Source organism: Daktulosphaira vitifoliae, unplaced genomic scaffold, assembly GCF_025091365.1.
Source record: "Daktulosphaira vitifoliae isolate Bord-2020 unplaced genomic scaffold, ASM2509136v1 Scaffold_5, whole genome shotgun sequence".
Lineage (NCBI taxonomy): Eukaryota > Metazoa > Arthropoda > Insecta > Hemiptera > Phylloxeridae > Daktulosphaira > Daktulosphaira vitifoliae.
Genome location: NW_026099576.1, coordinates 26,190,840 through 26,214,866, shown reverse-complemented (window position 1 = coordinate 26,214,866; position 24,027 = coordinate 26,190,840). Strand labels below are relative to the sequence as shown.

The 24,027-nt window shown below is 25.9% G+C and overlaps 2 protein-coding genes and 3 long non-coding RNA genes across 6 annotated transcripts; 4 read left to right on the top strand and 1 right to left on the bottom strand.

The window, feature by feature from the left end:
• The first annotated feature begins 330 nt into the window (after positions 1 to 330).
• LOC126906852 (uncharacterized) lies at positions 331 to 3,072 on the top strand. Its single transcript, XM_050687754.1, has 2 exons — positions 331 to 850; positions 2,584 to 3,072. Exons 1-2 carry the CDS (start codon positions 471 to 473, stop codon positions 2,675 to 2,677), a joined length of 474 nt encoding a protein of 157 aa, XP_050543711.1. The 5' UTR covers positions 331 to 470; the 3' UTR covers positions 2,678 to 3,072.
• A 65-nt stretch (positions 3,073 to 3,137) lies between these two features.
• On the bottom strand, positions 3,138 to 22,866 carry LOC126906853 (uncharacterized). 2 transcript variants are annotated; one of them, XR_007704365.1, is made up of 4 exons: positions 22,430 to 22,866; positions 20,656 to 20,827; positions 4,564 to 4,680; positions 3,138 to 3,447 (listed from the first exon to the last, which is right to left on the bottom strand). It is a non-coding gene; the product is annotated as an uncharacterized LOC126906853 (long non-coding RNA). The 2 variants fall into 2 exon arrangements; XR_007704366.1 differs by lacking the exon at positions 4,564 to 4,680 and having other exon boundaries at positions 22,430 to 22,850.
• On the top strand, positions 7,283 to 9,094 carry LOC126906854 (uncharacterized). Its single transcript, XR_007704367.1, has 3 exons — positions 7,283 to 7,443; positions 8,226 to 8,389; positions 8,482 to 9,094. It is a non-coding gene; the product is annotated as an uncharacterized LOC126906854 (long non-coding RNA).
• Positions 12,052 to 15,647, top strand: LOC126906851 (uncharacterized). Its single transcript, XM_050687753.1, has 2 exons — positions 12,052 to 12,295; positions 14,346 to 15,647. The coding sequence occupies exons 1-2, from the start codon at positions 12,215 to 12,217 to the stop codon at positions 15,591 to 15,593; spliced, it is 1,329 nt and encodes a 442-aa protein (XP_050543710.1). The 5' UTR covers positions 12,052 to 12,214; the 3' UTR covers positions 15,594 to 15,647.
• On the top strand, positions 20,768 to 21,724 carry LOC126906855 (uncharacterized). The gene is made up of 3 exons (XR_007704368.1): positions 20,768 to 20,845; positions 21,229 to 21,345; positions 21,419 to 21,724. It is a non-coding gene; the product is annotated as an uncharacterized LOC126906855 (long non-coding RNA).
• Positions 22,867 to 24,027: the final 1,161 nt, after the last annotated feature.

Sequence of the window (24,027 nt, the reverse complement as noted above, 5' to 3'; positions counted from 1 at the left end):
AATGAGCCAGACCAAAACTTTAGTGGTTTGTATTTTATCTTCGATTGGAATGGACAAACCCATTTTGAAAATTCAAAGTTCCTACAGAATGTATGTATGGTGTGTAATGATATCGTCAATACATGAGGTTGACTCGGTGCACTGAGTTCAACTGTACACTTGGGGATTTTTTTTTATTAATGTATGCGTGCGTAATAGTTTAATAACAAATAATAACGGTCATAAGCTTAGGTTACGCGTCAATGACCTGGACTGCGATTTTCGTGTCCATCGGACCGGTTTAAGGCAAAGTAGGAGTCTGGAGAACCGATCTTGCTGCCGCCGTACCGCTAGTCCGAACGGCCAGATATCATTTCGTCCTCGCGCATTCACATCTTGCAACAACTGACCGCGATCCAACAACCTTCTCACACGGCCGCTACCACCCGGCGCTCGAGACTTTGCTCATAATTTGTCAACGCACTACAATCATGTTGTCCATTTCGTGTATTTTGCCATTTTCGATTCTGCTGGCTCTTGTCGCCGTCTACGCAGCTCCACCGCAAAAGTCCACAGGAGAGTCCACGGCCGCAGCAGCGTCCGCGTCTTCCACGTCGTCAATCGCGTCCACCAACGGCGCCGACGAAATAGTCTACGATCAGAGACAGAATGGCACAGAAAACGTGCGAATAAGTCTCAGCGACCTGAAAGTCGTGGTTGCCCCAGCCGACGGCCTGTTCCAAATTATGTCCCTGGCTGGAGCTCAATTGCTCGCATCCGATCTTTCGGGAGCGGCTTCTGAACAAGGGCACACCTCGATCGATTGTAATGGTTACAAGTGCAATAACAGAAATCGGCAAGCCGCCAAAAAGTTAGTATAAACTATCAAACGAACTTCCTAATACAATCTATAATTATATTTCCATACTGGCTCAATGAATATTTCAGAATTTTTTTATTCAATTTTTAGTTTTTAATTGAAATTTATTTATTTATAATTATGCTCTACAATAATCAAAGAGAATTAATTTGTTTCCTATACTACAACTAAAAATGATTAATAAAATTAGTTGAAAAAAATAAGCAATGCTTTTTTATTACCTATAAATTTCTTTTCCAAACTAAATTGATAAAACACTTAAAGTTAATTCATTCAAATTTTCTTATAATATTCATTGTAGGAAAATCTAATATATTTTCAGACTCGATAAAATAATACGATTAAGTAATTTTTTTAAATAGATTATAAATAATTAATCTCTAGGCCAATTATTAGTCTAGAGGTTAATAAACAACAAAGCCATAGAGTGAAAAAATGTATTTAATTAATGCCGATTTGGTAGTATCAATGGGTGTTTTTTACAGACATGTATTAAAACATATTTATATATATATATATGTAATATATTTCATCAAAAACCTATGGTGTCATTGTACATAGAGTATAAATTATAAATATAAATTTTTGTTAGTAAAAATAAAAAATTAAAAGTAGGTAGATTATATTATTTCTATTGGGTCAAAATATTTAAGTTGTTATAATAATGATTGTAAAAACAATGTTTTTGTTATGAGAATTAATATTTGATAGAGACCTAGTTAGGACATTTTTTCGCGGAAAAAACAAAATAAATCAATTTTTTTTAATTAAGATTTTAATGATAAAATATTGAAATAACGAATCTTTTAAGCCATCAAACTAATAGAAAAAGTAGGTTATTCGAAAGCAATAGTCCTCGACAGATATGGTATGTTTAAAGATAACATGGCATTTTGAAATTTAAAATCCGATTTCCTTAATTTACAAAAAATAAACTTACCTTGTTTTTCTATGTAAGATATTTGTACATAGTTATGAATGCAATATAGATCAAAGAATTAAAACCGAATAGAAAAAGCCCTTCGATTAAAAAATTAAAAAAAAAAAATTAATAAAATGTACAGCTTTAATGATACTTTTGATTAATTATGATTTATAAGACAAAATAAAATAAATCCTTATTTATTCTCACTCTGTTTTTGGTTCCGAAAAATACAATATTGTATAAAAGTAAGACGAACCAATAATTATATAATTTATTTAAAAATATAATATTACGAATGCAACAAACAATATTTATTAATTCTTGATGTACTTTATGAAAAATCTAGAATGATAATTGTCTACAAATAATATATGGAAATAATTATAAAGAACTATGTCCCAGGGATTAAAACATTTGTGCTCATTAACTTGAACACAGTGTTGCTTGAAACTGAAACTTGAGACAAAATTGCCTCAATGCAATTTAACCTTTTGTAAATTTTCAAGTAATATTAAAAATATTGAATTTAGTTTTAACAAAGTAGCAATAATTTTGAAATAGACTATTTCAAACAAAATAAAGTATTTATTACTAAAACTTGGTAACATAATAATGAAAAAAAAAATTTTTATAATGATTAATGATATTTCTTAAGTATTTAAATCACATAACATTATTTATCGTGTCTCTTATCTCCGGTTTAACTTCATCCTAAATAATTTTATACCATAGATTTTTTTGTAAAAATTGATTATCAAGCTGTATAACTAATTGGGACTAAATTGAAAATGTGTTTCAGGAATCGTTTCAAATTATCTAGTCTTTTAGAACCAATACTGAACAATCGAGCACTGCAGAAAAGCGCAAAATCTGATAACAATAACGTTAATTGAAAAAACTTTATAGTTTAAAAATCCCTTTATTTTGTAGTTATGAAGGTATAAAGAAGGACCTAAAAATAAAAATAATGCTCAAGAAAAAGTTATTAATAATTAGTTTAAGTATGTACTAGGTATTTAAAGAAGATAAGTTATACACTTAGTTATTTTCAATTTAGTTATAAGTAGAATGTTACAATATCTTGTAATTTAATAAGTTTATTAAATTAAATTTTGTTAACCAAAAAAAGCTGAACTGTTATGAAGTATAAATGTTAATTTTAATTGCTTCCATTATTTTAAAGACTGCTGTAGTGTTTTAATACTTTAATTAAATATATCCTTTCTTGCAAATGTTTTAAAAAATACAACAAATTTACAATTTTAATGTATAAGACAATTTATTATTTATAATAAATATCTAATAGTAACTTAAAAGTGTAGAAATTATAAATGTATGAATTTTACAGCGATATTTTAAAAAAAGTACAAAGTTTTAACTAATTAATAATTACAAATATTCATTTTAATATTATTCAATATCACAAATTATTATGTATAGTTTAGGCATTGAAAATACATATAATTTTTTTAAAAAATATTTTACATAAATTACTATGTTTATTTGCCGTTATAAATAATTGGTTTAAAGCGATTCGAAGGGGTCATTGATTTTACGTAGATGTACTTAACGTATAACGGAAAACCCATCTGATGACGCAAAAACAAAAAATACACCATCATTGTGAAAACTGCTGGCGAGAAAAGCTCATATCATTGTGAACCTGTAAAAAAGTATTAGTGTTAGTATGACTCTATTTATTTTTCTTATACAATTCGTTCTGACAGAACTACAAAATACGTTATTTGTACAGCATATTTGATTTAATTGAATGGCGAACCAGAAATAAACGTTTTATTATCATCATATGTAAAAATGCACTTGTAAAAAAACAATTAAACAGAAAATACAACTTTTATGAGGACAGTGAGACCACACAAAATAATCTGTGATAGAAGTAAAAGACTGTAAAGCGTGCCACCAAAGTGATCGCACGAAAAATAAAAGTGAGGATGAATATTTAGATCTTAATACTGCCCTTTTATAATACCTAGGAAATTTGATGCAAGGATAATGAATTTAATATTATAAAAGATGTGTCAATCTTGTGGGGCATTTGGTCACCAAGTTTGAATTGTCTTTTATTAGTGACTTAGTCATCTAAATTGTCACTGATCTTAATTAAGATTAAGCAATTTAAATAAGAATTAACTATGCTTCTGAATCGGTGTATTTTGCATGGTCTGATTTTTTTATAAATTTTCTAAAGAAAAATATTACATTCATGTGAGCAAAATAACTCGTTTAGGACATGAAAAAAATTAGAATAGCTTTAAACTTTTTTTGTCTCAATCGGATACCTCCGATTGCTTCGATAAAAGTATTGAGGATTTTATAAATTAATTATCTATTGATAATACGCTTGTTTGTGATTTACCAATAAATTCTAGTGTTGAACCAATTAATTGATATAACGGNTTCTAAAGAAAAATATTACATTCATGTGAGCAAAACAACTCGTTTAGGACATCAAAAAATTAGAATAGCTTTAAACTTTTTTTGTCTCAATCGGATACCTCCGATTGCTTCGATAAAAGTATTGAGGATTTCATAAATTAATTATCTATTGATAATACGCTTGTTTGTGATTTACCAATAAATTCTAGTGTTGAACCAATTAATTGATATAACGGAAGCTCTGGCAACTGAACTATCAATAAAGCTACGATTCCATTTGATGCNGGAAGCTCTGGCAACTTAACTATCAATAAAGCTACGATTCCATTTGATGCGACACCAAATAATTACTAAAAATATTATAATTATGTAATCAACTAACTCAACTTTTGTTTGCCAAAATACCCCAGTGTATTTGATATGCTGGAGAAGTATAAAATGTAACATTAATACTTAATTTTCTTTCTAACAGCGACACTTTTCAGAACAATCGAGCAAGCTAGAATAAAACTGAATATTTATATAACGTTTTACAACATAAGAAAATTGGACACAAATCGTCACTGACTTGACGATAACTCATATTTGATATTTTATACATACTATAGGAACAATTAAAAACTGATTTACATGTTTTTAAACAATTATTAGTACATTTATTTATTTACACAATTTTATTATAAGATATAATGTAAGATACTAAAAGCAACATCAACTCCTATTTCTTTAATTATATCCTGATTACAAGTGTTGTGATTTACTATTTACAAATTAATAATTTAGTATTATAATTTTTACGGAGATATTATAAAAATTTATAATGTGGTTTCATGTTTTTCTAACTCTAAAACAAACGTATATTAAAATTGCAAGTTTATCAAAATAAAAAAAATAAATTAACTTTCTTAATTCGATTATTCTGACCATGCGAGTTCATTATTATTTATTTCAGTCACGAAATTGAAATTTTAGTTTGTCATAAGCCATTGGTAGCTAGAAAATTTTTCTAGGGAAGGGAAAGTCCCTTCCTTTTAAATAAAATTAATGGATTGACATTAAAATCTGCAAAACTTCTTCCTAAAAATATTTATAACTAATTTTCAACACTTATTAAAATAGCACTGGCCGAATAAAACTGTATTTAAAAAAAAAAATCCAGCACAGGGGGATCGTGGCACAGTGGTGACGTGACATAGTTGGGTCAAGTATAATGATATCTGACAGTGATTAAAATCACAATAAAAAAAAACACTTCAATGCAAATCTTTAGATAGTGTTTAATTTTAAAAAATTGGTGGATAATTCCAAAAGCTATATGATCTGCTAGTTCCTTATTAATATCATGATTAAGATAAAGTATGTCGAATAAAAAAGGGATTATTAAAAAATATTATTTCTCATAAAAAAATTATGTTGATCTATACACTTTTCAATAAGTTATAGCATTATAAAGTTAAAAATGTAAAAAATAAAATCGAGAATTTTCACACAAAAATAGCATTTGGTAGCCATTTTCACCGTGAAGACTTTTATTTAGTCTTTAATATACGTTTACCATAAAGTAATAACTACTTATTATTACTTATATTATATTATTATATACTTATTATTTCTACGTAAAAATTACAATAGTAAATTTTTAAATTCAATTTCATACTATATTTAATTGATATAATAAATATTTATACATATATTACACTTATAAATCATATAACTTGTAATCAGGATATAAATAATGAAATAGGAGATCATGTTGCTTTATGGAATAAGCCACAAATTTTTTAAAATTAAACATTATCTACAGATTTACATCAAAAAGTTTTTTATTATATTGATTTTAGTTACTGTCAGATTAAATTTATACTGGACCCAAATATGCTATGTCCCCACTTTGCCACGACCCCATTGTGCTGATATTTTTTGTTTATTAACTTTGAGGTCCGTTTTCTCCATGAAAACAAAATAAAGTCCGATATTTTTTTTTTTGCATAATAAAGTACATTACATTAGCTTTAATTTAAGATATATATAAAAGTGTCAGTATTTCTGGAACACTATCAAAAGTTAAGTTGAAAAAGTTAATTTTTTGTAAAAAAGTTGTCATTTTAAATCCCCTCCTGTGGACAGTTAAAGGATCAGATATAACAAAAATATACCAAATGAAAGGTAATGATATCATGCATCTATATAAAAAAAATTAAATGATTCGGTCATTTTTAAAACAATTATGGCAATTTTAAGTAAAAAAAATCNAATGATTCGGTCATTTTTAAAACAATTATGGCAATTTTAAGTAAAAAAAATCGAAAAAATCTCGAAAATTAGCAATTTTTAAATTTGTAATTTTTTGGGGGATTTCCCCCGTTTACGGGGAACTATAGAATTTTTTCAATTTTTGAGGGTAATGTCTTCGACTAGATACAATTTGTGATCTTTTGACATATCATTGAAAGAAATCGGTTCGGTGAGAGCTGAGAAAACGTGGTAATAGACACAAAAAAAAAAATCTCATCATAATAAAATTAATACCTTCTCAGCTTCGCATCGAAGCAAATAAATATAATTTTATATTATTTGAATAATATATGTAAATACCTTTCGATATAAGAAAACATAAGACGGTGAATAGTGTAGGTACACGTAGGACACCAAAAACAAGAGAGAGAGGAGCGTTCACCACCGGCACTTGGTGGTCGACAGCGCTTTAGTAGATAGGCTTTGCACGCTAACCAGAAACGGGAGTACTCTTATCAGACTGGGCTCGCGATGTAATAAGGCGGCTGATGAGAGAGACGAGGTGACCGTGTATTAAACGTATCGCAAAATATATGGGAACGTGTCAAGACAAGTTGCTATTTTGAATAAATTTAAAAAAAAAGGGTTTTTAGTTTCACCTGAATTTAACGATGGATTTTTACAATTATAATCAAATTTTATAATACGCTCAATTGAATAAATCTTTTTAACAACTTTTTTTTTATTGGTTCTTTTAGCTAAAGTAAATAGTTAAAATTAATTAAGTTCTGTATATTTCCATTGTAGAATCTATTTAAACACCAAAATTTAATTAGAAATGATTACTATGATTTTTATTTAAGTAATCTATTACTATAAAAATGCAAAAAAATAATCGAACTTTTCTGATAAATTTTCTGTAAATAGTAACTATAAAATTTCTTGACTACATATTAATCTTAACAATTTCATTTTTTTCTATTTAATAATGTCAATTTCAAACTTGCAAGTTGAGCTAAAAGTCATGGTAATAAATTCATTTTTTTTTTTTTATTATAAACTTTCACTTTAAAGGACAAAATAAAGAAGGTTAAAAATTATTATTTTTAACATATTAAAAATCAATATCAATAATAATTTGAAAACAATTCAATATAACAATTATATAATATATAATTTAATATTATATTTTTGAATTTAAGAATCTGGATATAAGTAAGGAAATAGTTGTTGTTGTATTTATAATTATCCACCAATTTCTTAGAATTAAACATTATCTACAGATTTGCATTGAAGCGTTTCTTATGACAGTGANTATAATTATCCACCAATTTCTTAGAATTAAACATTATCTACAGATTTGCATTGAAGCGTTTCTTATGACAGTGATTTTAATCACTGTCAGATTAAATCTATACTGGATCCAATTGTGCCGCGATCCCACTGTGCTAGGTTTTTTATATTTTATTATTTGATTGAATCGAAATAAGATGTATTTTTTTTCTTACTGTACAAATATAGTAGTTACTTTTTATATAAAGTAGTTATACAAATATATTTATAATGAATCCATAGACGGATATTATAGACATTATAAAATACGATCATTTAAATATTCCATTTCCGCAGTTACAATAGCATTGGGGTGTTACTGTCAATTTTAGACTTAAAAGGATTAGAGAGGCTAAAGAACCAAACGAAATAATAAATGAATTGGCTAGTTATAGATTGCCCCTTGGATATAAACTCGTATGTGGAATGTATTGCTTATACATAAAATAATTAAATTTAAGAGTTACATTTTTGTAGGTGGATATTGACTTTAAACGACTTAATCAAATATAATAGTACGATGGTCGATTCATTTGATGATTCTTACCAAGATATTATGAATATTATAGAAAAACACAATAAAAACCGAGTTAGCAAAATACTTGTAGAACAGCTTTCTCAGAAATCAGACATTTGTCAAAGTAATAATACTTTATTAGAATTATAAATCGAAATGTTTTAGCAGTTTAATTAAAGGATATTTTAGCATTAAATTAATTATTTTCTTGGTCAGGTGGAAAAAATTCAGCATTCTTCTATCTATTAAGCTCGTTTTTCGTGCCAATGTCGCAAAAAGTGACGAGAGATGAAAATGGAAAAAAAATATATCATTAAATATTCTATAAAGGACTCTCAAAATTCATTCATTAGTTTCCCACGAGATAGTTGGCCAAGCTGAAGCTTACATCTCATTATTACAAAGTAAAAATCAGCCAATACAACCATTCATTTTAATTATTGGCACGATTTTAAAACCACGTGATATATTATTATATTTTTATGCCATCAAGTATAATTTTTTTTCAATAATAAGAGCATTGGATGTCTGCTTTAAGATATTCCACGTTTTTAATTTAGAATACCCAACTTCCGTCATGTGCTGTCTGGACATTTATTCAACAATATTTTTACAAATTATTTTTAAAGAACGACTACTCCTATCAAACATTAAAACAAGTGCTACATGATCTCAACAAAATAGTAAAATAATATTATTATATTAATATTATATTGAAAAATCTTTTAATTTTTCACTTTATATTTTTCTTCTTTTCATTCTTATTAATTATTTGTAAATTATTAATTTTTATTTGATTATATAAAATTAATTTTACATCCAATGTATAAACAGATTGTAAGCTTTCTTAAAATTCATTAAAAATAAAAAAGGTTATAAATACGCCGTTTTAGTTTATATTCCATATGTCTATTTAAATACACATGTGTACAGGTTTTATTTATAATTTAATATGGGATTTTATTTGTACACTAGTATGTTAATTTAATAAAAATTCATTATCATATTAAAAAAAATTGAATTAATACTTTAAAAATTATTTCATCACCATGAAAAAATATTTATCAAAGTGATTTAGGTATAGAATAATAATTCGTCATAAGTACGATGAATTTATCAATATGACAAAGTTATAATTATTGTATTGATAGAGTATTTTATTATTTTAATAATATCATCGTTGTTATAATGACAAATAAACCACTACAATTATTCTCTATCGTATTGATAAATATATCATAGGTTCAACATTAATGATATATTTATCAAATTGAACGATGAATTTATTAAACATATTATAAAGAATTTTAACGTCTAAATATTAAAAAAAATTTGTTTAGAAAAAAAAAACGAAAAAAACCTGAATATCTCTAATTAAAATATCTTTTGTTAATATGTCTAATTAATTATAATCATAATATTTGTTTCGGACTCGATGTGGACTGTATGCATAACTTAAATATATGTATAAATAACTACAAAAACCATTATCATAAATGAACTTCGAAACTTTATTTTTGGTCGCTTACATAGTTCGCGTTTTTCTACTAAGTTAACGATTTCAAACACTAATACTACATAACGATAAAAAAAACCAGCGCGGCACTGTATTAACACACTCATCATGTATACAAAAAAAGACTAAGTAGATGGAATTAAATGGAATCGATTGAATTAAAACGACAAACAGAAAACACTCATTAATGACCTTTTTAGCTTCGATGCGAAGCTGAGAAGGTATTGGTTTTACTAAGATTTTTTTTTTTTGTGTCTGTTACCACTTTTTCTCAGCTTTCACCTAACCGATTTCTTTCAATGATACGTCAAAAGATCGCAAATCGTATCTAGTCGAAGACATTACCCTCAAAAATTGAAAAAAATCCCTCGTTCCCCGTAAATGGGGGAAACCTCCAAAAAAATTACAAATTTAAAAATCGCTGATATTCGAAATTTTTTCAATTTTTTTTACTTAAAATTGCCATAATTGTTTTAAAAATGACCGAATCATTTAATTTTTTTTATATAAATACATGATATCATTTCCTTTTATTTGGTATATTTTTTTGTTATATCTGATCCTTTAACTGTCCACAGGGGGGGATTTAAAATGACAACTTCATTATGCTATAACTATTTGAAAAATGTATGGATCAATACAATTTTTTCATGAGAAGTAGTATTTATATACATCTTTCATTCGACATACTGTTTTTTTAAATCGGACCATTTCCCTATATTTGAGGGGGGTTCAAATCTTAAAAATGCATTTAGAAAGTAGAACTTTTTCAACTTAACTTTTGAAAGTGTTCCGGAAAGTCTGACGCTTATATATATATTAAATTAAAGCTAATGTAATATACTTTATTATGGTAAAAAAAAATTTCGGACTTAATTTTATCTTCATGGTAAAAACAAACATCAAAGTGGATAAAAAAAATATGATTTTTGTAAAAAAATTCTTTTTTATATTTTTAACTTTATAATGCTATAACTTTTCGAAAGATGTATGGATCAATAGAATTCTTTTTTTTATGGATGCATGATGTCTTTAACTATCATTTGGTATAATTTTTGTATAAATCTGACTTTTTACCTGCCCAAATGGGGAGGATTCAAAATGACTTTTTCACAAAAAATTAATTTTTTCAACTTAAATTTTGAAAATGTGTCGGAAAGTCTGACACTTTTATATATATCATAAATTAAAGCTAATGTAATGAGCTTTATTATGGAAAAAAAATTTCGTACTTTATTTTGTCTTCAGGGTGAAATTGGCTACCGAATGCTATTTTTGTGTGAAAATTCTCGATTTTATTTTTTTATTTTTAACTTTATAATGCTATAACTTATTGAAAAGTGTATGATCAACATAATTTTTTTATGAGAAATAATAATTTTTAATAATCTCTTTTTCATTCGATATACTTTATCTTAATCATGATATTAATAAGGAACTAGCAGATCATGTTGCTTTTGGAATAATCCACCTATTTTTTAAAATGAAACACTATCTAAAGATTTGCATCGAAGTGTTTTTTATGATAGTGATTTTAATCACTGTCAGATATCATTATACTTGATCCAAATATGTCACGTCACCACTGTGCTGCGACCCCCCTGTGCTGGGTTTTTTTTTCCTTTCTCAATTACACTAAACATATTTTTGAATTGTTTTGAAGTTATTAATAACTGCCAACAAACAACATTTGTACTTAATAGTATTATTATAGTGATTTTAATTACTATCATATGGATATTTTCCTGTTTATTTTCAGGAAAAATACTATTATTCGTATTTTTACGTATGCTGTTTTAATAACAGTATGAAAGATTGCAATCTAAGAAAAAACAATGGCTAGTTTTTAATTTGGTGTATGAGGCTTTTTTTAAATTAAAAATTAGAAAAAAGACATTACTGTGTAAACATATAGAAATATTTATAATTATTTTAAGCTACGTCATAATAGTAATTATAACACTTTGAAACTATTAAACTGTCATATGAAAAATACTTTAAAAATAATTTATTTAAATATAAAATTTGTAATTAAATTCATATGAAAAGTATTTGCATTTAATACAGATGCGAAAAAATACGGTACTATTATTATACTATATTGTTATACTTATAACAATAGTATTACCATGAATATTAGTCATCTCTTATGATTTATCTGTAACTTAAAAAATATTAATGTGTTTTCTTGTTTCTATTAATAATAAAACAAATATTAACTTTATTTGCCATAATGAATAACTGGCGTAAAAAACTTTACACTTGCATCGTTGAAATATATCTATCATGTGAGTAACTTAATTTGTATAAAATAATTTTTGTTTGATTAATAAATATAATTCAAATATATTAAGTAAAATATATATTATTTAAACCCCGTCGATAAACACTTCGGTAATAGCTCGTTAATCGTATGAAGTTACTTTTGATATAATGGTACGTAAAATAATATTCCAAGTCGTTTATTTCTTTGTTTTCTTTTATCAGCTAAAATGTGAATTGACATTACACACGGTAAGCAGATTTAATTAATTTAAATATTTTATGTAATATGTAATATAATGTACGTATGGCCTGGCTATGTTATTTCGATAAATTTAACCTGAAAATTTTATAATACATTTTACAGTACATTTTTTTTGAACAAATGCAGTTTAGCTCTAGATATAATCAATTTTTTTTTAAATCGATATGTTCTTTCTACTCTGATTACGAATATGCAAAAATAAAATTTCGGTTAAATAGTTAAACAATTATTGTATTTTAAAGTTTGCATATAACGTTTAAAAAAACTATTGATTTTTAATTTTAAAATATTCAATACTATGGAGTAAACTAAAAAAGTCTATACTAGTTTTTGAACATTTATGTAGTATTTATGAATTTATTTTTTATCGCTAAAATCAAACCAGATAGTATTGTATGTAATGACGTGTTTTCTTCAAATCAAAACACTTATAGTGTATCGATGGTATTGACAAAATGAAAATAGTTTTTGACTTTTGTGAAATATCACGATTCACTTCTCAGAAAATAACTTTTCTTTGAGAATATTGTGACATATTAGAACCTTTAGTAGATACTTAAGAATTTGCAAAGTGGGGAAAAAATGTATATGGGCTATTTTTTTCTAACATTTTACTAATTGCAGATTAAATTGACTGAATTATAGAAAAAACTATTAATTTATTATAATAAGCTATTAAACCCATAAAAGAATTAGTGAAAAAGAGATTTGAGGATGTGTAAAAAATAGAGAGTTTATTTTGACAGTTTGCTTGTTGCCTAGATTTAAGTTGAATAGGTTACAAGGTTCTGACAAAACTGTAGCAGAAATGATTAAAAGCAGTCTTTGAGAAATCAGTGCAACAATTAAGTTCTGAAACAGAATGTACTACCTTTTCTTAGCAATGAATGTGAGTTAAATACTGCAGATAAGATATATTTTTTTTGTCTTCCAGTAAAAAAAAAAAAAAAAATTATAATGAATATGAATTGGAAAAATATTTAAATTATGATAATCAAGAATCATTACATAATTTTCCTACTATTCCCGTACTACCATCGATAGACTTATTTGACTTATAATACCTCAATTGGTCCTATTGTAATGATTCAAATTAAGTGATGATGATTAACTTTTTTAACAACTAGTTGTCTTAAAACTAAATAAAGTTTATTTTTAAAGTTATTTTCCCAAGTGCTAAATTTCTCGACATTTTATCACACTAATAATATAATAAATAGATAAAAGCTCAATGATTATAAAATGCAATTCTAGGTCACTGTGTGTATAATACTGAAGACAGTCATGACAGTAAAATGTTACCGTCTTTATAAAACAATGCATCGTAAAGATGTGTAGTCTAGAAGAAAGGAAAACACATATTTTTTTATTCTTACATTTCAATTATTTAAAATAAAATATCTTAAGCCATTCTTTTAATTTATCAAATGTTTTAATTAAAATCAAATGTTTGATTAAAAAAACAAATCCTATATTTGTAGAGAATTTTAGTCGACACATGAATTTTGAGCAAAGTCTGCAGTCCCTCCTCGAAACTCATCAGTGGCGTAGCTAGAGGGGCCCCAATGGTTACGCCGTTGATGTTTGTATTATGGCATATTAAAATTGAGGCACTAATATAAAAACAAGGGCTCTAATCAAATTTTCAAATTTTTTTCAGAAGTCAAAAAAATGTATTTATTGGAAAAATACTATTTTCATTAATTTAGATTCGACGTTTTAATAAATACTGTCAAATTTATTCATTTTTAGTTAAAATGGGTCCTTATTCTTCTGAGTGTCTCCTCCATTTCATTGAAATTCTATTCGTTTTCATTAATATTAAGTGGCCTATAAATGTGTAAATGAATTTTGTTTTAAAAAATTTTCAAAAGAATATCTTTGATTGTCTTAATGACTCGAAGGCGATTATTATTAAATTCTCTCTCACAAAATGTTGAATATGTAGGAATATGTATTATAAATAATAATATAATATAGTTTAAATTTATAAATTACGAATAAATATATACATGTATTATTATTTTTTGAATATAGCAACAAAAACGCAATGCCCATTTCATAAAATTGTTAAATGATATACCTGGACCAGAATATTTATTACTTGAGAATACAGAGCTACAAAATTTTCTTGTAAGTAATAAAAATAATGAAACATTTTTGATTTGGGATGAACTAAAAATTAAACAGAAAATGTGGAAATTAGGATGTATGTACACAGAACTTTCACTTTATATAATGTACCACCTAAATTTTGTGAATGAAAATAGAAACCCTATTGAAAGTGAACACCTAGATCTATTTCAGAATATTTTGCATCGAATGATATCGATATACTATTATACATTAGGCAATGCTACAAAAAGCATTTGGTTAACATCAATTACAATAGATGCATTAATTTACAGAAAAATGTCACTCCAAGAAATCAAATTCGATTATTTCATAAATATAATTTATCAAAGTTGTATAGATTGCGTTCAAAATCATCATTTACGAGAAATGCCTATGCAATATAGGAGTTGTTCACTTCTTAATATGATACGCGAAATATCAATACATTTAAAATTGTGCTCCGGTTATCATCCTGATACGTTTAACGAAATTTATCAGTATGTAGATGTATCAAACGTTTATAGTTTTTTTTGGAATAACCGTGATGGTTTTCAGCATTTCATTCCAACAATATTTGAACATTACAATAAAACTCATATAGAAAAAATATATAGGAAAGTGTGTAATTTATGGAAACATGATTATTTTATATTGTTGTCATATACTGAGGCTATAAAAAAAAATTTGTTATTGGGGACTTATTATATTTTGGCTCGGCACTGTCTTTATCTTACTGATTACCTTACAAAAGATATTACCAGTGTAATTTCTAATAGAGAACAATTTTTGTACTTGTTTAAAATTCCATTAAACATATTAAATGAAATAGGTGTCTTTTTAAGTGAAACGTTTCGTGCACCATTCAAAAGCATTTTAAATAATATGAAAGAAGATAGAATATCCACCATGGAATCATTAATGATATATACCGATAATGTCATAGACAATTTTAATAAACTATCAGTGAGTATTATGGTTGCACAACTTAAGTTCACTGACTATAATTATTACGAATCAACAAATTACCCATATAATTATACGATTGCAAAAAATCAATTATTGTCATTTGCGGATAATCTGCAAAATTATTTTAATGCTGTAAAACGTGGTATGGCACCTGTTGATTTTACTATTTTAAGAGTATTCGCGTTAAATGTTAAATATAGTTAATGAACTAAATTTATTTATTACTTAAAATATAAGAAGTTGTGAATTTAATTTATATTTTCTTGTAATTCTTCTATTTGTTTAATAAAATTACGTTGAAACCAAAAATATAATATAAAATTCGTAATGATGGAGTTTAAAAAAAAAAACATATTCAGAGTGATCCATTGTGTTTGGACAAATTTTATAACTTTTGATCCAGCTAATATTTTTCGTTACTTTTTTTTTAAACAATTATTGTACATTGGAGCTATAGTATTTTTTTATTTATTAAAAATAGTAATTTACGGAAAATAGTTATGTTAAATAAAAAGTTTTTATAAATTTTTATGTGTTTTTTACGATATCAAACATTGAAATATGTACTGAGATAGGACAGATTAAACGAAATTATTTCACTCTAAATATTAGTTACAAATGTGTAACGTTTTTCATGAAAATTATGTTCACTTGAATGAAATTGAAATTAAAAATTCGATAGGTAGCAGATAGCCGATCTTTTCAATATTTTAGCTTCGATGCGAAGCTGAGAAGGTATTGGTTTTACTATGATGTGTTTTTTTTTTTTTGTGTCTGTTACCACTTTTTCTCAGCTCTCACTGAACGGATTTCTTTCAACGATACGTCAAAAGATCACAAATTGTATCTTGTCGAAGACATTACCCTTCAAAATTGAAAAAATTTCCCTCGTTCCCCGTAAATGGGGGAAACCTCCAAAAAAATTACAAATTTAAAAATCGCTAATTTTCGAAATTTTTTCAATTTTTTTTACTAAAAACTGCCGTAACTTTTTCAAAAATGAACATATCAATATAATTTTTTTTTATATAGATGCTTGATGTCTTTACCTATCATTTGGTATATTTTTTTTGTAAATCTGACACTTTATCTGCCCACAGGGGGGGATTTAAAATGACAACTTTTTCACAAAAAATTAACTTTTTCAACTTAACTTTTGAAAATGTTCCGGAAGGTCTGACACTTTTATATATATCTTAAATTAAAGCTAATGTAATATACTTTAATTTGAAAAAAAAAAATTTGACCTCTGGACTTGTCTTCATGGTTAAAACGGCTACCAAATGCTATTTTTGTGTGAAAATTTTCGATTTTATAATTGACATTTTTTACTTTAAAGTGCTATAACTTTTTAAAAAATGTATGGATCAATACAATTTTTTCATGAGAAGTAGTATTTATATACNCGATCATTACAATTTTTTCATGAGAAGTAGTATTTATATACATCTTTCATTGGATATACTTTTTTTTTAAATCAGACCATTTCCCTATATATGGGGGGGCTTCAAATATAAAAAATGCATATAGAAAGTAGAACTTTTTCAACTTAACTTTTCAAAATGTTCCGGAAGGTCTGACACTTTTATATATATCTTAAATTAAAGCTTATGTAATATACTTTAATTTGAAAAAAAAAAATTTGACCTCTGGACTTGTCTTCGTGGTGAAAGTTGACATCAAAGTTAATAAAAAATTACGATTTTTGTAAAATAATTTTTTTTTATATTTTTAACTTAATAATGCTCTAACTTTTTCAAAAATGAACATATCAATATAATTTTTTTTTATATAGATGCTTGATGTCTTTACTTATCATTTGGTATATTTTTTTTGTAAATCTGACACTTAACCTGCCCACAGGGGGGGATTTAAAATGACAACTTTTTCACAAAAAATTAACTTTTTCAACTTAACTTTTGAAAATGTTCCGGAAGGTCTGACACTTTTATATATATCTTAAATTAAAGCTAATGTAATATACTTTAATTTGAAAAAAAAAAATTTGACCTCTGGACTTGTCTTCACGGCGAAAATGGCTACCGAATGCTATTTTCGTGTGAAAATTCTCGATTTTATTATTTATATTATATTTAACTTTATAATGCTATAACTTATTGAAAAGTTTATGGATCCACACAATTTTTTTATGAGAAATAATATTTTTTAATAAACCCTTTTTCATTCGACATACTTTATCTTAATCGAGATATTAAGGAACCAGCAGATCAAGTAGCTTTTGGAATAAAACACCAATTTTTTTAAAATGAAACACTATCTAAAGATTTGCATCGAAGCGTTTATTTTTGATAGTGATTTTAATCACTGTCAGATATTATTATACTTGATCAACTATGCCACGTCACCACTGTGCCGCGACCCCCCTGTGCTGNTACGTCACAACTGTGCCGCGACCCCCCTGTGCTGGGTTTTTTATACTTAATATTGTAATGTATTATAATAAAATATATTTTATAAATTTTCTGATTTCCCGTGACGAAAATGTTACGTTGTTTTTAGTTAAATCAGATATATTATTGTTTCAAAAGTGGACTGTTTTCTTATAGCGAGAAGAAGGATATTTAGGTCGATTAACTATAAATTATTAAAACGAATTTTTACTATATATGTATAAAGAGTTTCTATACAGACTGGCCCAGCACTCACTGACAACTTAAATAACTTTTGATTCAGTTAATATTTTTAGCTGATTTTTTTTTTTAATAATAGTTATACGTTAGGTCTGTAGCTATATCTCAATAATTAATTTTTTTACATTTTATTAAAAATATTAATTATTTTTAAATTTTAAATAAAATGTAAAAAAAAAATCTAAGATAGCTATTTTGTAGAGTAGAATTTAAGAAAAATTTTAGTAAAAAAATATCTTATTAATATTCAGTAGTAAATATTCTGTAGCGTTTTGAAGTTTGTNGTAAAAAAATATCTTATTAATATTCAGTAGTAAATATTCTATAGCATTTTAAAGTTTGTGAAAATTTGAATTTTCATGTATTATTTTACGGTATTAAACATTGAAATAACAGCTAATAACCTTAGAAGTTGAAGCTTAAAAAATAAAAAAATAATAAAAAAAAAAAAACATTGAAATACGTATTGAGAAAAAGACAGAAGAAAACACTATCTTTCCATGATTACTATAATTTGGAGGTGTGTAATTTTTTTCATGAAAATGACTTATACTTTTGAATGAGAGTGTGGCGACCCCCCCCCCACTACCAGCAGCTAGACATCTTCAGTGTTACCGTTTTTATGTCGCGTGATTATTTTATTGTATTTTGTAATTTGTTAAATATTGTTGGTATTCGTCGTGAGTTTTTATTATGTAATCGTCCCTACCTGTGTACCTTATTAAATGTAATTTTTAAAATTAACTACTACTAATACTACTGAATATTAATAAGATATTTTTTTACTAAAATTTTTCTTAAATTCTATTATACAAAATAGCTATCTTAGATTTTTTTTTTAGATTTTATTAAAATAATTAATTATTGAGATATAGCTACAGACCTAACGTATAACTATTATTTAAAAAAAAAATCAGCTAAAAATATTAACTGGATCAAAAGTTATTTAAGTTGTCAGTGAGTGGTGGGCCANACTGGATCAAAAGTTATTTAAGTTGTCAGTGAGTGCTGGGCCCTCTGTATAATTAGACTGGTTTTTTCTTTGATGAGTAAAAACCGATCGTCTGCTTATCAAACAATTATAATAGAAATAAAAAACTATACGATAACGTACAGTAAGCCGCAACATACTGCCGGCCTAGAAGAGTTGTCTTCAAAACTATGTACAAGTATAAAAATCAAAATACATAATTAGTAGTTAACAGTATTATACAAAAAAAACCACAGGGGGGTCGCGGCACAGTGGTGACGTGCCATAGTTAGATAAACTATAATGATATCTGACAGTGATTAAAATCACTATAAAAAAAAAAAACGCTACGATGCAAATCTTTAGATAGTGTTTAATTTTAAAAAATTGGTGGATTATTCCAAAAATTACATGATCTGCTAGTTCGTTTTTAATATCCTGATTCAGATAAAGTATGTCAAATGAAAAAGGGATAATTAAAAAGTATTATTTCTCATGAAAAAATTGTATTGATCCATACACTTATCAATAAGTTATAGCATTATAAAGTTAAAAATGTAAAAAATAAAATCGAGAATTTTCACACAAAAATAGCATTCGGTAGCCATTTTCACCGTGAAGACTAAATAAAGTCTGAAATTTTTTTTTTATAATAAAGAATAATTCATTAGCTTTAATTTATGATATAAATACAAATGTCAGTATTTCCGGAACACTTTCAAATGTTAAGTTGAAAAATTAATTTTTTGTGAAAAAGTTGTCATTTTAAATCCCCCCCTGTTAGCAGGTAAAGTGTCAAATTTATAAAAACAATATACCAAATGATAGGTAAAGACATCAAGCATCTATAAAAAAAAAATTATATTGATTTGGTAATTTTTGAAAAAGTTATGAAAATTAGGGATTTTTAAATTTGTAATTTTTTGGAGGTTTCCCTTACGTACGGGGAACGAGGGAAATTTTTTCAATTTTTGAGGGTAATATCTTCGACTAGATACGATTTGTGATCTTTTGACGTATCGCTGAAAGAAATCGGTTTGGTAAGAGCTGAGAAAAAGTGGACACAAAAAAAAAATAAATAAATAAAAAAAAAACACATCATAGTAAAACCAATACCTTTTCAGCTTCGCATCGAATCTAAAATACAAAACCAAGAATTTTAACACAAAAATAGCATATTTTTGAATACGGTAGCTATTTTCACCATGAAGACAAAATATAGTCCGAAATTTTTATATTTAATATAAAAGTATATTACATAAACTTTAATTTAAGACATATATAAAAGTGTCAGTATTTCCGGAACACTTACAAAAGTTCAGTTGAAAAAGTTCTGCTTTCTATATGCATTTTTAAGATTTGAACCATCCCTGTATAGAGGGAAATGGTCTAATTAAAAAAAAAAAGTTTGGGAATGAAATACGTATATTTATTATTTATAATAAATATCTAATAGTAACTTAAAAGTGTAGGAATTATAAATGTATGAATTTTACAGAAACATTTTTAAAAAAATACAACATTTTCAACTAATTAATAATTACAAATATTCATTTTAATATTAATCAATATTAAAAATTATTATGTAAAGTTTAGGCATTGAAAATACATGTAATTTTTTTAAAAAATATTTTACATAAATTACCATATTTATTTGCTGTTATAAACAATTTGTTTAATGCGGTTCGAATAGGTCATTGATTTTACGTAGATTGTAACTTTAACATGTAACGGAAAACCAATTTGATAACGCAAAAACAAAAAATACACCATCATTGGGAAAACTGCTGGTGAGAAAAGCTCATATCGTTGTGAACCTGTAAAAAAATATTAGTGTTAGTATGACTCTATATATTTTTCTTAAACAATTCTTTGATAATCATTAAATATATGTAATTTTTGATCATGCTTACGAATATGATTGAGATATTTATTTAAATATTTAAGTAATTAAAATAATTGTAATTATGAAAGCCTCGAAGAGGCTACAATAAAATCTATTAGGATCTACGTGATCGTAATATAATTACAATAACATTGTCTATGTTTACTTATTTTTCATTGAAACGATTAAATTTGATTAAAATTTGTTGTCTAAAAAATTTGAAAAAGAAATTGTTTGTGGGTAATTATTAAACTTGTATTTACAATTAAAAGATATTTAAAATATTTTTTAAATGAATAGCCATGATCTCGATTTAATGTTTTTCATTGTAAGTATTTGTCTGGAGGACATCACGTTCCAAGTTTTTCTTGATCTATGGCCAAATTGATAGCAAACGGTGCTCAGTATACTACAATCAATATTTTGGCTTCGTTCTGACAGAACTACTAAGTACGTTATATGTACAGCATATTTGATTTACTTGAATGGTGATCCAGAAATAAACGTTTTATTATCATCATAGGTAAAAATGCACTTGTAAAAAAATGATATCTCGTATATACTTGATGATACATTCATAGAAATGACATTTGGATGCACAATATATACATACAATCGTTCAATTTTCATTCCTCTTCTTTAGAATCTTTATTTCCATTATCATAATCTACTTTATCGTTTAGATTTTAATTGTTTAAATATTTCACAACTATCAAATATCAGTCTTAATTTTTTTTCAAAATGTTTGTATACGATTTATTCTATATTATATACTACGTACACTGAAAAAAATCCTCCGGTAAAATCTTCGAATGCATTATCAAAACACTTCCAATAAATTTTATTATTAGATGAATTTAAGTTTTTTTGTTCAGTTAAACATTATTTTTGTTCAATGAATAAAAAAATTATCAAATTAATATATAATTAATATTAATAAATTAAATTTGTTAAATGATCAAAAAAAAAAAAAAAAATGGCTTAACTAATAAAAAAAAAACTATTGAACAAAACAATTATTGAATGTGTATTGATAATATGTTAATTTTACCAACATGTTATTTCAGTAAGTGCAATTTTAATTTTTTTTATTTTACAAAATAATTTCAAAAGAATATTTTTTTTTTGCAGAAAAATTATGTATTAACTAACTTGAAACAAATTTTCTAGCTTAAATCTTTAAATAATATATATTTATTTATAATTGTTGCTTTAAAATTAAGAATTAATATAAGAACAACGAATACGTTTTAAACCTATAAACTGTGTGTGTTTAGTTAATGTTTAAATTTGTATTTCTTACCAAAAAGTACACAAATAAGTTTGAATAGTTTTGCTTTAAATCAAATTATTATTTATTTTCAAAACAATTAGGATTATATCTTATTTTATCTGGGCTTTATTTATATATTATTAATATGTTAGTATATTAGAAGATTTCAGTGAAGACTGAAATTCGTAACCGTAGTTAATAACCGCTATTACTAAAGTGTGATTAAGTTAATAATTAACTTAATCACACGGTAATTATTACCGTGTGGTCGTGACTAGATGACAATTTTGGAACCAGGTAAAACAAAAGCATCGTAGATATACTGGAACAACAAGCTGGTAGCGTTATCGAACCTGAACTCATGTAGTTCGTTAGATAAGACTGATATACAGAGACAGTACTTAATGTAAACAAATATTGATAACGAAAAGAGCAAAACGGTAAATAGCGAATGATTGGACATGACGACGTCCAGGTCATATAACTTGTGTATACGCGAATAAACAATGCTGGTTACTAACGGTAGTAGATACTTCTTAGGAGTAATGAAGTATTGTTTGGTATTAATGCTGGTTCGGTAAAAACTCGTCTTTTCCCGTTTGTGTGAGTAACCAGACCCACTACATACAATAGATATATCTACATTTTTCAATGTCATCTTTCAACATAACTAATAACAATATTTTGTGGCAATTAAACTTTAATGAGACAACGAAATTCTACTGTGATCGCAATGTCATTACACATTATTTTCGTAGCTGTTTTAATTTTGTTTTAAAAGTAGTAAATAATAAAAATGAAATATGATCGATGAAAAGCTTTTCTTTTTTTAAGATTTTGTTTTTTATCGTGGTACCTTCTTAGTTGATATTTTTGCGAGTTACATAAGATAAATATAAAAATGTTTATTGTTAGATGTTTGAATTTAATTGGCAACTTATTTTAACTCTCAATGAGTAAAAAATAATAATTATAATGAATACATTATAATAATATTTATATATTATTATTATATAATATAATTTATATAATATATATATTATTATTATTATAATAAATAATTGTAGAAATACCTAAAAAGAATTATATTTTTCAAAAATGATAAAATTGTTAATATTATATGTTTTTTTATTAAACATTAGAAATTATAGATGTATTTAATACAGTTAATATTTATAATTCATTAAAATTAATTTTAGTTTTGTGCAAAGAATATAAAATGTGTATTATAACAATTTCTTTTATGAAGGGTTAGTGATTAGGGTTCGTAGGAAATTTCACGTAAAATTTAAGGGAAGTTAAAAATGAAATTCTATTTCTTGGATAGTTTGGATCGCGTTGTTTGGAATATACATGGACTATTAATAAGCTAAACAAAAAAAGTAATCGATTATTAAAAAAACTGACGTTGGTAAGAAATGTTAGGGGCGCCTTCAATACTTTGGGTCGAAACCAAGAATCGGAAGTTACCCGACGTTTTAATTACCTTAAGGAGACACAGACAATCGTGTACCTTAGTTACTAGTGAGGATTATATTATACGTCTAACCTGAATCCTAGTACAGTTGGTTAGTAGGTATAACCAAGTGAGACGGAGTTGGTTGGATATGATGACAATTGGCTATAGACGAGTTCTTGAATAAAATAAGTAAAATTAACAAAATAAATAAGACAAAAATGATAGTATCGAAAACTATGTCTACCATTCAAATACAATTATCCCTTTTTAGTTCGACGTCAGTAGCTCCGGACTACAAACGAGGAAAATTGTCACATCAGTATTTCTTTTTATGCTAATTAATATGTATTATGAACTAAGTAAATGAAAATACAACGTGTATAACGTAATATAAGTGGTA